At 37.0% G+C, this 15,294-nt stretch overlaps 2 protein-coding genes across 2 annotated transcripts; one reads left to right on the top strand and one right to left on the bottom strand.

Moving 5' to 3' along the window:
• The first annotated feature begins 1,225 nt into the window (after positions 1-1,225).
• On the top strand, positions 1,226-2,150 carry LOC113763872 (late embryogenesis abundant protein At1g64065-like). The gene is made up of 2 exons (XM_027307853.1): positions 1,226-1,403; positions 1,494-2,150. Exons 1-2 carry the CDS (start codon positions 1,282-1,284, stop codon positions 1,930-1,932), a joined length of 561 nt encoding a protein of 186 aa, XP_027163654.1. The 5' UTR covers positions 1,226-1,281; the 3' UTR covers positions 1,933-2,150.
• Positions 2,151-8,711: 6,561 nt separating this feature from the next.
• LOC113762979 (probable membrane-associated kinase regulator 2) lies at positions 8,712-10,884 on the bottom strand. Its single transcript, XM_027306648.1, has 2 exons — positions 9,517-10,884; positions 8,712-9,394 (listed from the first exon to the last, which is right to left on the bottom strand). Exons 1-2 carry the CDS (start codon positions 10,541-10,543, stop codon positions 9,312-9,314), a joined length of 1,110 nt encoding a protein of 369 aa, XP_027162449.1. The 5' UTR covers positions 10,544-10,884; the 3' UTR covers positions 8,712-9,311.
• Positions 10,885-15,294: the final 4,410 nt, after the last annotated feature.

Here is a 15,294-nt window from a genome sequence, read left to right as displayed (position 1 = left end):
ATCCCGTCCATCATTTTGCTGACCCGATTCGCACCTTACAGGTCAGTCATTTTTTTTTTATTTTTACCTGCCCTGCGTATCAGAGGGTACCCACTGAAATAGGATTGGATCAACTGGGTATCCGCTCCGCCCTACTTATCATTTAATTTTTTAAAAAATAATTTACGCTAATTTAATTTTATATTTTATACATTCATCTAAAATTTAATAAAGATTTTTTTCTCAAAAAAGTTTCCTACTAAGAAATAAGCATGCAAAGAAGATACAAGAAAAAGGAAAAATATTAAAAGAATTCAAAATCAATAAAAGTTTAAAATAAGCAGCACATGTTTTTAAATATATGTTCCACATTAATTAAACTCTTTTCTATATAATATCATAATCTCTACAAATGAATCTTATAAATAAACTATAGTCTCTCATATTTGTAATGCAATTTGTACAATAAAATTGCTTATTTAGTTCTAAAAATATTATTTTATAATAGTAGGTGTATAAAAATAAAATATATATATGTGTGAGGCGTATCAGATACTTGCGAATTTTTAATTGTGTGATCCTAACTCGCACCCGCACCCGCATCTTAGCAGGTACTTAATTCTCTTTTGACCCGATCAAATAATACAGATCGAGCATCCTAATTTTCGGATATGTCGAATATTCGGGTTTGCGGATAATTTTGCCAACCCCTGTTTGCAACGAGTCCGCCATCATGGCATCGCGTTAACATGTTAGTAAGATTAATGAAAATAAAAAAAAAATTGCTAATTCGGGCTGTTTCCCGTATAAAAGATAAACGAAAATGTCAACAACTGCAGCAAATCTCTTGCTTTAGAAGGAAATTAGAATTCCTGCACTTTTACGATGTATCCAGAGTACTGCATGGTTAAACCCTCGAAGCATCCAAATATTCTTAGTGGGCTCGGCTGTGGGCAAATTTACGCTGCAAAAACAAAAAATATCAAAGATACAATAAAGTCAAAAAAAACTATGGAATATAAGTCATACGCGGATGGAACCATCTAAAGATGTAAAAAAAGTTTCAAAACCCGCCTTCATCACTCCTTCCCTTGTTAGTTCCCCTTCATCAACTAACTGAGCTTCCAGGAATCCATGCCATAAATATACACCATTCGCTTCCAAGAAGACTTGTATTGCATGGCACTTATTTATAGGGTGCGCAGTTGCCCATTGCTCAAACAATCTCCATCTCTCCAATATTGATTAATTTCCTAATCTTTACAATATATATCAGGAGTATCATAAATAAAAATTTTAAAAATGGCCGCGAACCGTTCCCCAGCTCCATTGGTTCCAGCCAACAGCACTCGTCCTAGAAGCAACATTGAGGAGGCAGCAGTGGAAGACTACTCAGGAGAGCTCCGTCGCAAGAAGCGCATCAAGTATCTGCTTTACGTTGTTGCTTTCGTGATATTCCAAACTGGTATCATAGTCCTCTTTACTCAAACCATCATGAAAATCACAACTCCCAGGTTTCGCATGGTCTCCGCCACATTCGACAACTTCACTGTCGGGACCCCATCCAGCCCTTCCTTTGATCTCAACATGAATGCTCAACTTGGTGTCAAGAACACAAATTTTGGTAATTTCAGGTACCCAAGCACCACTATGTACTTGTACTACCGAGGTACTCAAGTTGGGGAGGCCCTCGTTCCCAAGGCAAACGTGGGATGGAGAACCACCAGGAAGTTTGACGTTGTCGTCAAGCTTAGCTCAGCTAATTTGACATCAAATTCCCAAGTACTGGCAGATGATATAAACGCTGGTGTTTTGCCAATTACCAGCCAGTCTGATTTGAGGGGCAAAGTACGGTTAACCTTCATATTCAAAAAGAAGAAATCCAGCAAAATGAACTGCACCATGGATGTTTTTACTGCAACTCAACAGCTTTCCAACATCTCATGCAAATAATAAATGAATGTTATCTTTTGCTTTGGTGTTGGAGCGAGGTTGGCCCTGAATGATGATCAAATTTGCATACTCGACCTATAGTAGGGAACACTGATATCTTATATGGTCCTATGTATGTATCTAACGTCTCATCAGGTCATGTTAGTATAATCCGTTCGCTTGCTTGTTATCTATTGTGTTTTCTAAAGCTTTTATCTTGTGGGCTTTGTTTTGTTAATGAATGCTCTCTGTACGCATGCTTGTGATTCTATTATTATTGGTATTGTCCCTATTTGATTTTTTTTTCTTCTGTTATTAACTTGAGTCTATGGTTTACTTGGATAAGAAGCTGTGACAAAGGAAAATAAGGATTGGATAAGATGTTGTGATGAAGGAAAAGAAGAATCGACTACAAAATAAGAAAGCAGAAGGCTTTTGCAGACTCTAACAAGAGAAACTAATGGCTAACGTCGGGAGGCTGAGCGTTGGGAATAAATTAATGAAAATTTGCTTTTGAAAGCATACGGTTCAGTCCAAATTGCAAGGAGCTCTGCTCCTTGTCAACTGACGAGGGCTTCGTTTCCAATGTTTATTGTTGAGGAGTGTACGCCTTGAGCCCAACTACATTCAGCCCAAGGGCCGAGTTGGGAGTCACTTGGTAGGACAAAGAACTATCCTTCCCAACAAACCCAAGCCTTCAATCGACAAAAATAGAACCAGAAAAACTATTGAAACCCGAACAAAGATCCTAGTTTTGGACCAATTAAAAAAAGTACGGTTGTGTTTGGATTACTGGAGTTTTTATAGAAAATGTATTATAACCATTTGATATATATAAGATAAAAAATAATTGAAAAATGTATTCACGAAAACGTAGAGACCCTTTTCAAAATCTCAGAACCCTCCCAGTTTAACTTCAAGCCCATCTACCCCCAAAAAAAAAAAAAAATTCCCCCATTTTTCATTCGCTTAAAAAACAGGTTTATTATTTTTTATTTTGCCCCTTACTGTTGAAAGATTCAAGTAACTCCATCGTTCATAGGCACGTGTTGATCGTGCGAGGGAATCAGGTTCACCGAACGCAGTCGCATTCGAAAAATTTGTTTCCTTTTGTGCGACTTTGTTGTAGAAATAATTATAGATCACTTATAATGTCTAATGGTAATGGTTAGACACAAGAATAGAGGAGACAAAGTATCAGCAGCAAGAGGGACATAACTGTATCTATCGTCCATGGATATAGGATTCTGTCGACGGCTTGCTTTTTTGGTCTGTCCTGATTCATGGTATGATAACTGGATTCCTTCGGCATCTCCTCGATTTATTTAAATTTTTTTAAAAAAAGCAGCCAAACAATTGTGCCAATAATTGTTTGTGTGTTCGAGGATCTTGATATATTATGTACCCGACTATTAATCGTGTGGCTTGGTCGCACTGTCTTGATCTAATATACATAACAAGGTTCAAGGTTGGCATCTCGTAATCAAAGGAAAATTGTTACGTTTTTCACGAATATATTTTTCAATCATCTTTTTACCTCACATATATTAAATCGTTACAATAATTTTTCTACAAAAAATCTAGAAAAATGCAATCCAAACACAACCTTTATCATTAACATTTCGTGTTAAATAATTTCGATTTTGAAAAAGAAAATAAATGAGAACTTTTCAACAAATACAGAAATCAGAATTTGGTGCTCTAAATTTGGAGTGTTTAGATACCTCAATTATTTCAAATAATATTTTGCTTGCATCACAAACACATTTCTCAACCTACCTTTTTATATTTCTAATCACCTTTTTATCTCACATACATCACATCACAAAAAGTGCTACAGTAATTATTCCAAATAATATTTCAAATAATACACTATCGGATTGCATTTTAGAAACAGATCTTGTTTGGATTGCATTTTTCTGAATTTTTTTGTAGAAAAATTACTGTAACGATTTAATAAATGTGAAATAAAAAGCTGATTGAAAAATGTGAAAAATTGCTGTCCAAACAAGATTCCACCATCCTTCATTCCTTTGTACTCCGCGCCTTATTCTCGCTTGGCTTTTGCATCATCTGAAAAAACAAATAGTAGTGCATACTTAACTGTGGAAAAACATTCATTAAGGGCGGAAATGTTAGCCAGTAGCGGGGACTCGCAAAACAGTGGAAGACATAATCTAGGCGCCCGGTAAGCCTAGGGAGATCAACCGAGGGATCAGAGCGGATCAAAGACCCCTTTTGGATGAGGAATGGTGCCAGAGGCCCTAAACTTTAGCGGTATTCGATGCGTTGGTTGGTGCATGAATGACTACTGGTTTTCTGTTTTCAATACTGTAAGCCTTTGTCGTTGATCATTTGCCAGATGAATAGCTTGTCTTAGGGTTAACCCCCATTGAACCGAATCTCCTTTGGGATATTTGTGTTCAGCTTTTTGCTGTTCTTCAAACATCACCACGTAAATGTATCAGAACATGGAGAACCGAGCCACCTCCCATTGGATGAAGGGCCAATCTTCAGTCAGCATAATCGAGTCTTTTTTCCTTGTTTTTGGCCCTTTTCTTTCCCCTTGCAAGAGGCATTACCCAGTGACTTGGGGATGGCAAGACACCCGCACCCCCAGCCCCGCTTGCATCCGCGGGGAAAAGAAGTGTATTATTATTTAAAGATATATAATTAGCAAAAAGCGTAATTAATATTTTAATATATATGTACTAATCAATAATTTGTATTAATATAAATAAATTATTATTAATATAATTAACAATATTAATTATATTACATATACATAATATGATATTTATAACTACTAATATTAAATATGTTATATAATATTACTTATTTTTTTAGGTGGATGACAGAACAAGGATATACTCCCTCATCTCCAGTCCCGTTCTTTAACGGATAGAGAAAATGACCCCCATCCCACCCTCTCCCAGCCCCATCGATAATCGAGAGTATCTGTTTCAATTGTTATCCTTGACAATGTAGACATATATATATATATGTATGTATATATATTTTTTTTTTATTTTTTTTGGTGTGGTAAGTGAAAGCTCGTGAGCAACAGGACGGACGTCCATTTACATGGTAACTTTGGTCCAAGTAAATTAGATAAGCAGAATTTTGCAGTTTGTACGGTGTTTTATAATTTTCATGCTTAAACTTTGACGGAGGAAGTTAAAGCTTTGAGGCAGCTCAATTTGTGCTGTTCATATCCAGAGAGGTATGAGATGGTTTTTTTTTTGTAGTAGTAGTAGTATGCTTATCCTTTGAATTTCTCAAAGGGGGAATTGCAATTTTGGTTTTCAATGTTTGATTTGTGTATCAAATTGGTCTTCAATATTTTGATCAAAACAAAATTTGTCCCCAAAATTTATAATTTTAAGTAGATTTAGAACAATTAATGGAAACAAAACAATTGACTAATGGTCAATATTAAATTGGCGTTAGTTAACAACTATAACTTTGTACTTTTAATCCACAATGTTTTGATTTTAAATGATTATCTATTTTCTTAAATTTTAAATTGTGATGTTAAGGGTTTTCACATGAATTGAGATGCAAATTATATGAGTAATAGGAATTCTAATTAAATTTATATTTTTTTTATTTTTATGCTATTTATTTATGTCAATGATATCCCATATGTTTCTTTCCTTTTTACATAGTCTCAGATTTGGTACTATATACTTAATATTTTTCATTATTAACAATTAATTGATACTGAGTTTTATTATATTTTATTTCTACTGATAACTAAAAATTTTATTTAAATTTTCTTTTGAAATATAAAAAATATATACATTTTGTAAATTAAGTTGATTTTTTTTTTTTTTTGTATTTTAATGGGTTAGCTATTGAGTTTGAAATGAAGTTGACATTTGTAAGCATTATATGAACCTTTAAATGATCATCAAGATACATAAATATTAAAATAAATGCTTTAAATCTACATATTGGAATGTTAGATTTTAATTAGTAGGGAAGACAAAAAAAAATTTTTTACCTATTTGATCATTATGTAGATGCAATTTGATTGGTGGAGTTCTGCAAGCTTACCCTCTAAAACGCGCCTTAGCAGTGAGACGGCATATAGACTACATATTTAATTTAGCTCTCAACGAAACGTTTATAGAATTCTTTGAACAGTACTACCAGTCTCTCACATAACATTTTGTCCGCCCTAATAAGACTACATCTATTACACCCCAAATTTCTCCTCTCCCTTGCATGAGAAGCATAATCACTCTCTCAGCTATATATACGTACATGTGGTGCCCTAGGCGTAGAGGAATCACATTAATCCATCTCAAACTTAGTAGTTAAACTCTACTGCAATGACGATACTGTAAGGAAAGACCTGCGGAAAAATAGCTCGACGCCAGGATGATAAAAAGCTTAATACTTCTCATTTTAAAAAGCTTAATGCCTCTTGACGTCCGGTGATTTATTATTTTGTTGACCCATATTCAAATGTATAAATAATTACTTAAAGGCTCGGTGAAAATAAGAAATTCAATGATCTATTTCTCTTATTGACAAATTCATTAGACTTGTTTCTCATTTTTTTCTGTATCAACTGTAACTATAGAACGAGCATATTTAATTAAAAAAAATAAAACAAAACTCCAAAATAACTTACAAAGATAATTTTTTTTGAATGTTTGCTTAATTGTGCACATAAATAAGGAAGTTGTTTGAAAATTTTGCATTGATTCAACCATGGATGAATTTAGTTCTATGAAAGAACGTAAAATTCAATTTACTTTTAAGAAAAGAAATTAAAATTTTGAGGTATGTTAACATAGCTTTTATCCTTTTTTTAATTAAAAATAGTTATATTTTTATTTTTGCACAAGTGACATATTAGAACATCTTCTTATAATGTGTAATTGATTTGTGTTGTTATAAGATATTTAATCAAACATTTTATGTCTTAATTTTTATTATGACTATACTGCATGTTTATGAAATAGACATACTTTTATAATTTAAAAAATTAATATTTAATATTTTAAGATAACATATATTTAAATGAATGAATATTATTTTGAACATAACATATTAAAATAATTTTGTTAGAAAAAATTTTGGACTCTCCAAGGAAAAAATCGTGGCTCCGGCATCGTCTCCATCGATCCCTATCAGTTGCAGCATCTGGATTCAAAGAAATGCATCACAGGAGTGCAGTCCACAACGTCAGCCGGCATTCTAATTGAAAACATTTGCCCGTCGAAATGCATTCCTTGCACGAGTAGCAAGTAGTAAATGTGGGGGCTCATTGGTCATCCCAAACTTTCTTAGGTAGGCTTGGTGGCGAGGAAGATCAAGTTCGGACCTTGCCTCCCACAAAAGTTGTCACAATGTGTGTGACGGTCTGACCAGTTTTGATGAAATTTCTACTCACATCGAATTCTCCCTCCCTTCCCCTCTTGAATAGGCTAGTTTATTACTCCCTCCCTTTTTTTATAACTGACGTTTAAGAAATTTGCTCTTAAGTACTTTTATCTGTCGTTTTACTATCCCCATGCAGCATTAATTATTTTTTCACAATTTTACCCTTTTATCTCTCTTTTCCAATACAGGGTTCTTAATTACTACTCCTAGTTAGTTTGCATTGCTTTTGGCCTAGTAAAACAGCACCATTTAGTACTCTAGTGAGAGAAAATATGGGTGAATTGGACAATTAATGAGGGTACAAAAGGAAAGTAGTGTATAGATTTAAACAATGAAAAACTTTTCTTAATTGGTATGCAAAACCTTAAACGTCAGTTATAAAAAAAGGGAGGGAGTATAGGAATTCTATCATATCGATAAAAAAAAATTAGGGATAATATCTTTAAAGTACCCGCCCTTTACAGATATTTTATTTTCAAATATTTAATTTATGATAAATATATTAACGTTTGTGATTAAAAATTAAAAAGTGTTACAGTAATATTCTCGCAAAAAGAAAATCAGTAGGTTATCTATTTAATATAAATTAAATATTTTTTAAAAAAAGAAATGGCCCATAAAGTATTAATTTTTTATGATTTTCATCTATTACATGAGTAAAGTATTAGCTCTTTATGAGTATTTTATCCTGAATCATTTAATTTATGCTAAATACATAAATATTTATAACTAAAATTGAAAAAGTGTTATATTAATATTTCTACGGAAGAAAAACTGGTAGGTTTTTTATTTAACAAAAATTAAATATTTGAGAGTAAATACAAATCTGTATTTGAGAATAAATATTTGTAATAAAGTAAATGTTTGAAAGTAAAATACCCGTAAAGAGCTGGTACTTTAAATAAGTAATACGTATTTGCCTATAAACTACGCTCCTTAAAATTTATTAATTATTAATTAATTTGTAATACTTTGTCATTCATTGGACATGTAGCATTGGACATGTAGCACAAAGGGCAAATCAGGTACAAAATTCTAATTTCACTTTCTAAAACAATATTTTAATCATTTGGACTGAATTTGTAAAGGATTAGTAACCTCAGGGGAGGTTAGTGTAATTGTTCAAACTACAGGGGAGGTGAGTGTAAATGTCAGAAACCTCAGGGGAGGTTTCTGAAATTATCCCAAAAAATTAATAATAAATGTGGGGCACGAAAGTACCTAGTCATCATTTTTAAAACGTGGCTTGCATCCGATGTTGAGAAATATTACAGAAAAAGAAATTTAAAAAAAAAACTTACACAGGAAGAGGAAAAGGAGTTTTAAGAGTGAATAAAATGAAAGCGTGAAGGTATATACATCACCATTCCATGATGGCAGATAGAAGCAGCTGTAAAACGATGTCCGTTGAAACAAGCGTCTGAATTTAGCTTTACACCGAAGACGTTTCCAGTTTCTATTTACGGGCAGATTATTTTCCAGTTTCTACATACACAACCCACATTCCATTCCATGAAATGATACGCCCGTAGGCCGTCGTACCAACTGCCAATGTACTGCCGCATAATTAAAACATCAGTAGTGGCTTCGCTTTACACAAGGGTCAAGACAAGCCCCCCATAAATATAACCAAAACAAAAAAAAAAAAAAAGAAGAGGAGAAAAAGAACTCGGCACTTCAGCAACTACTCACTACTGGTGGAGTAAAAACTTTTTACTGTGCAATGTACTTACTGGGGATACACACAGTACGCACACCGCCCCCCTTCCCCTCCCAATATCCTCTCTTTTCATTGGCTAATGCTTGCGTCAATTGAACGTCACGTCGGACCTCCTCAACTTGCATGGCAATTTTCTCCTCTTCTTTCTTTTAGCAATCGTCACATTTTTTCCCGCTATCTCCCCTTCTTTCAAAATACTACTACCATTCTAGCAGCAGTACCACCCCATTCCGCTTTACTTGGCTCACAAGAGACTAGGAGTAGTAGTATATCCGAAATAATCTCAAATGCTGCTGCACCGGTTCCGTTGTTCACTGGATAAATTCGTTGATTTCCCCTGACATAAGCGCAATTCACCCGAACATTCTGCCACCCAAAAAAAAAAAAAAATTTATAAGCACCCGGTACTAAATATATACAGTGCTAGTATCTTTGTTTTTTGGGAGTCACGTTGAATTTTTTCTTAGTTTATTTTTTTTTTGGGGTACCTTTAGCTGGTGAGTTGTACGATCTCTTGCAATGAAGAATAGCACTTTGGATTCCGTCATTGTGCAGCAACAGCGAATCATCTCTCCTGTTGGCCGGCGACGCCGTCATGCCTGCCGTCGACGACGCAGCCGATCGACTCCTCCCCAGGTGCTTGCTCACTGCTCTAAAGCCTCCTCCGCCGCGATCTACCCCTCGCCTCGATTCCCCCGCCGGAGATGACATCGGAGAAACCCTCGATGACTGATGTTCCCAAGGGAACCTCATTTTGTCGCTGTACCGCTTCGAAGCTCTGATGTACAGCGGCCTGATCAGCTTCAAGTACATTGGGACGTCTTTGGGCATCGGCTTGGAGGAGTCGTCTATGGAAAAATCAAAGGTGCGCTCCCGCTGCAGCTTACTTCTCAAGCTGTTGTCTCGGGAGAACAATGATCCGATCGGAACTTGTTCTACTTTGTACTTGACGGCGGCCAAACGCTTGCTCTCTCGATTAGTATTCTGTGCTGGTTTATGGAACTGACGACGTTTGGGTTCCGAAGAAGCTGGGTTAGATTGGGGCTTGTCTGATTTAGACTTCCTAAAGCCTAGCAACAAGACTCTGAACTTGGGTGCGGATTTCAGCAATGAGATTGGAGAGTGAGGCTTGGAGTTGGGGTCGACTACGTCCACTGGAAAGACTTTCGATTTCAGGGGAGACTCCAGCTCTATTAAGCTATGAATGCTGCCCTCGTGGCGGTCGCCTTTGGAAGAATCGTGGGGGAGAGTGCAGTTAGCGTCGTTTGCTATAGCTTGTTTATTGTAGCAATCGGGAGCTGTGAAGACCAAATCGAAGAAAGAATCTGATTGTGAATCTCGGTCGTCGTTGTCGCTGATGTCGTCGTACTCGTCGCTCTCTTCCTGATCATCAGTCTCGGGGGCTCGATTCCGGACGTCCACGTTAGTCTTCTTGTTGCTGCTCAAGGAATCGAGGTCGGAGTTGAGGTCAGTCCCGGCGCTACGCCAGAACTTGAGTAAGCTAAACGGTTCCATGGTTGAAGGAGAAGGACAGCACAACGATGGTTACTACTACTTGGGCGGTAGTTTCTAGTTTGTTGAGAATTTTTGCGGGGGGCGGAACTTCTTTCTATTATATATACTAACTTAACCAATAGTAGTAGGGAAGTAAAGAGAGAGGGAAATTGATTTCGTGAGGGACATAATTACAGCTGGGATGGAGGAGTGGAAAGGGGCGACTCTACTTTAATTGCCTTAGGCTCTGACAAAATTAAAAATAGAGCGGGCAGTGGGCAGTCGTGGTTGGTGTTTCGTGAAAGCAGAGAGATTTTTTCTTCTCTCCGAGGAACGGAGAGAGAAGAGAAAAGGGTCTTTCACTACTGTTACTATAATCGGTGGTGAGATGAATGGAGAGATTTTTTTTTTTTTTTTTTTTACAAAAATATCTTGGGGATTGGGCTGAGGTAAAGGACTATCATGTGAGACACAGGAGGAAAGTTGATAATAGAGAGTGCAGCATCCGTAAGGAAGGAAGGAAGGGAGTGCTGCAACTGCAAATGATACTGAGGCAGGAATAATAGGTTCAGAGGCAGAGGGAGGGTTACGTTGCAAATGGTACAAAATACAGACTGACCACTGCTGCACAGGCTCTCTCACACTTTTGATTCGAATTGGGGCCGGCCTCACACTGCTCAAACGCCCCTTGGACTCACTTTTCCTACTTGTCCAAGTTAACTTTTTTTTTTCTTTTTACTTTTTCTGGGGCAAATCAATTCTTGGTTACGTCTAAATAATAAGCGAGTTGGTTACTTCCTAAGCGAGTTGGCTACTAGCAAAGTACACAATTGTTGTGTAAGTTTAGTTGCAAGTCAAGAGTCCAGAGAATGTGCACTTGTATAGTTTAGAGCTAAGATTCTGTTCCTTTAGACCAGTAGTTGGGCCTTATCTTGATATAAGTTACGGTGAGAGAGCAAGAGTAAAAATTGATGATTAATTAAAAAAAATACTCTTATGTTAATACTCCCAACTGTAAATGCCGGCGCTCTTTTAAGTGAAGTGGAAAAACTTGCTCAATCATTTCCTCTTCAACATAAAGATAATTGACGTTAATTCAGCTCCTTAATCCTTCTCTTCTGCATTTAGATTTAGTCCTTTGATAAAGGTATAAGCGAATTGCTTTCCTCCATAAAGGGCAAAACATGATTCATATACTGCTCAAAGCAATTTAAAAAATAGGTGATTCACAAATTGGGATATTCTCTCAAGCTACTTGTGAGTGTTAGATAAAGAATCTCAAACTCCCATCCTCATAGAAATCGTCTAATTATGCATAGAATACGTCTGATTTCTTCGAAAGAGAACCATCAATCGCGCAATGGGTCCTAAGCCAATCCATGAAGGATTTGCTGGGCGTACTTGAAGGGCGACGAGAAACTTCCAAAAAGAAAAGAGTAAAGAGCCAAAAAGAAAAGATTTGGAAAGATGAACATGCGAGGCCTTTCGTTTTCTTTTGAGACGGGGGGAAGAGGTTAAGTCTTTGTTATGAGAGGGGGAATGTTTGCTTTTTTCCAGCCTTTGCTAATAAGTCTGACGAGTCGGACATCGGGTTCTTTTCAAAACGCGGTCATTGGTTGCAGATGTGGGCACGCTTCTTCTTCTTCTTGGGACCGACTCTTTTGCGTTTTTTAAAGTAGTTCAGAGTCTTCAGACTTGAGAGCCTGAGACACATTCCATTCGAAGCCTTAAAGGTTTGACTTGCAGGTTTCAACGGACCTGATTTGATAATCAAAAATTATTATGATCTTCTTGAAATCCAAAAAGCTTTTCAAAAAGAGAAAAATATATATCAAAAGAGTAATTTTATGCAACTCCTGTATGATAAAGTCCCAGACAGACAGCGCCAGAGAAGCAAAAGGAGAAAAAAAGAAATAAAGTCGCGTTGGGAAGGAGATCCTACCTTGCTAACGCCTAATGTCTGTACATGCTACTTCATGAACAACTTCTTCCATTCTTACAAACAAGCGAGAGAAAGAGAGAGAGGGACCCCCCGGGGGGGGGGGTGAAGAAGGTCGTCTTCCTTTGAATGTATGCTGCAATCTGCAAAGCTACGACTGCTTACTTTGTGTTGCGACTGCCTCTAGCTGCTGCCATACGTAAACCAAAGTAATTACAGAATACAGACCTTATTTATTTACTACTGTTACCTTTGTGCTTGCGTGTGCCAGATTTTAAAGTGTGTCCGTCTTAAAGATAATAGAGTCTCAAAACCAGGAACGGAATATATATAGCCTTTGACCATCAATACATTAGTTTAAAATTTAAAGCAATGGGAAAAAAAGTGCGTTTCATGTTAGGTCTGGCTGGCGATATCACGAATTTTTTTCTACCAAAAGGATTTTGCTTAGAAACCCGGTCTAACACTTTCCAACACTACTATTAGCTGCATTTGGTTTTCAGTTTTTGGAAACAGTTTCTGAGACGCAGTACAATAACAGTAGATGGTCAAGTACGTGAAAGAAAGAGATAATTGAACAAAGTTCTCTAGCAAAAAAAATATTATATATATATATTTCAAAATTTTCCCAAAAATGACCAGTCAAAGCAAACTTCCTTGCTCAATTCAACTTTTAACATGTCTTCACAATACTATTTAGTTGATGGGGGAATTAATCAGGTGATTATGAGATTCTTTAGTTGATTTTAAAACTCTCCATATTTCAGTCCTGTTTGGATTGTTATTTTTAGGATTTTTTTTAAAGAAAATATACTGTAGCGATTTAATGTATGCGAGATAAAAATTTGATTGAAAAATGTGTTAACAAAAAACGTAACAATTTTTTTTTTGGAAAATTGCTTTCCACCCATGTAAGGTTTGGAGTTTTACTACTTTAAACAAAGAGAGGTTGGAACTTGGAACTTGAAAGAGGCGGGGAGGGGGGGTTAGCTTTAGCCATTTTAGTATTGTGTTTGCTTTTTTCGGAGGAGCTTGGAAGAAGGAACTTAAAGTTAATCAATAACGTGTATTCAGCTTATAAGTTACAATGTGTACACTTAAAACACCGTACGTTTATCATTAGACTAGAGAAAACTTTACAAGTCGGAAGATAATAATATTGGTAACCAACTTAAACTAACTTTCAACCCATTCCTTTCCAAAACATTAAAAAAGTGAAAAAGTCTCAGAAAGCAAAAGACTCCTGAAGCATAATTTTGTGATTCTCTCACTATGAGAGGAAAATTCTCTCTGGTCTAGAGAGAGAAAGTCCCCCTTGTGGGTGGGTTCTCGGTTAGGAAAGTTCAAATCTCTAGGTTTCGGCGCCAATTTTAAAAGCTTTCTATTCTAGGAAACTTAAAAATTCCTTTTATTGAATCTGATCACGTAGTGGATTTTGTTGGTGATAGCTTTTCTGGTTTTGTTTGATCTTCTGCGATGAGATGTGGTCTACCTGCATCTAATTGATCAGCTCCTGTTTTTCGTTTCTCGGTTCTGTTCGCATTTTTCTTCTTTTTATTCTGATCTCTTTGGCTCCTTTGTGTGGCAGTGTTTGCTGGTGCTGGGAGATAATAAGGAAGCATCGAAGGACTCGTACGAACTCTGGTTTTGTGCTGGACTGGTAGCTATTGGAATTCTCGGGTGTATGGTCTGTGGAAGGAGGTATGGACAGTATAGAGGAGGTTTTAAGGAAGTTTAAGCTATCTGAGGAGGAACTAGATGGAGTATGCTTGGAGGAGGAGGAGGTGGCGCACGATGTCCGGGAGTGTGAGCTGTGTCTGATTGGGAAAGTCTGGGGGGATAAACTAGCAAACATTGGAGGTATTAGGAGTTTTGTAGGGGTTATGTGGCCTCAGGTGAGGAATATGAGAGTGGTGGAGATTGGACGCAATCTGTTTCAATTCCTTTTTGAAAAGGAAAAGGATATGGAACTGGTTTTGAATAAGAGACCGTGGATCTATGACGGTCAACCTCTGATCCTATTGCGGTGGAGAGCTGGCCTGGAAGAGGATGGAGAGGCTTTTAGTAAAACTTTGATATGGATTCAGCTCTGGAATATCCCCATCCATTGGGTCACTAAGGAGGTTGGTAGGAAGGTTGGAAGCATTTTTGCAAGGGTGGAGGATGTGATAATTCCCCAGGGAGGGGGAAAAGATGGTAAACATTTAAAAATTCTTGCTGAAATTGATCTGAAGGTTCCGTTGCCAAGGGGAATTATGGTTAAGAGTAATGGAATGGTGAAGTGGATAGAGTTTAAGTATGAAAAATGTCCTGATTTCTGTTTTTGCTGTGGTATAGTTGGGCATAATGAGAAAAGCTATGGGAGGAAAGGTTTGGACAAGGAGAGAGAACCTCAGTATGGGAATTGGCTGAGGGCTAGCTATCCTAGAAGTCCTAACAGGAAAAGCAGAAATGGGAATGAACGGAAGGAGGCTGAAAGGGAGGATTCCCAAGGTCAGACTAAGAGAGAGGATACGGTTAAGGATAAAAAGTTGCTGTTGACTTATACAGCAGCTTTTCATGAGAATGAGGGTGTAGGATCTAGCAGTGAGGGAGTGGGGAGCTGTAAGGGTCATATGGGGGAAATGGAACTACTGATTGAGCAGAATATTGGAAAGGAGGGGGGCTTTGAGGGTGGAGTGAGGATGGGAATGGAGAGGAGGCTGGGGGAGGATGGTGATGGCAAAGTAGGAAGTGGGGGTGTGGAGGGGCAGAGTAGGTTAAGGGTGGAAAAGAATCAGAAGCTGCACCAGGGAGTGAGTCAGGGTGAGAGACCAGTGGAAGAGATGACTGA

Source organism: Coffea eugenioides, chromosome 2 (genome assembly GCF_003713205.1).
Source record: "Coffea eugenioides isolate CCC68of chromosome 2, Ceug_1.0, whole genome shotgun sequence".
In the NCBI taxonomy this organism is placed as follows: Eukaryota; Viridiplantae; Streptophyta; class Magnoliopsida; order Gentianales; family Rubiaceae; genus Coffea; species Coffea eugenioides.
The sequence above is the reverse complement of the archived record's forward strand: the minus strand, read 5'-3'. Positions and strand labels throughout refer to the sequence as shown.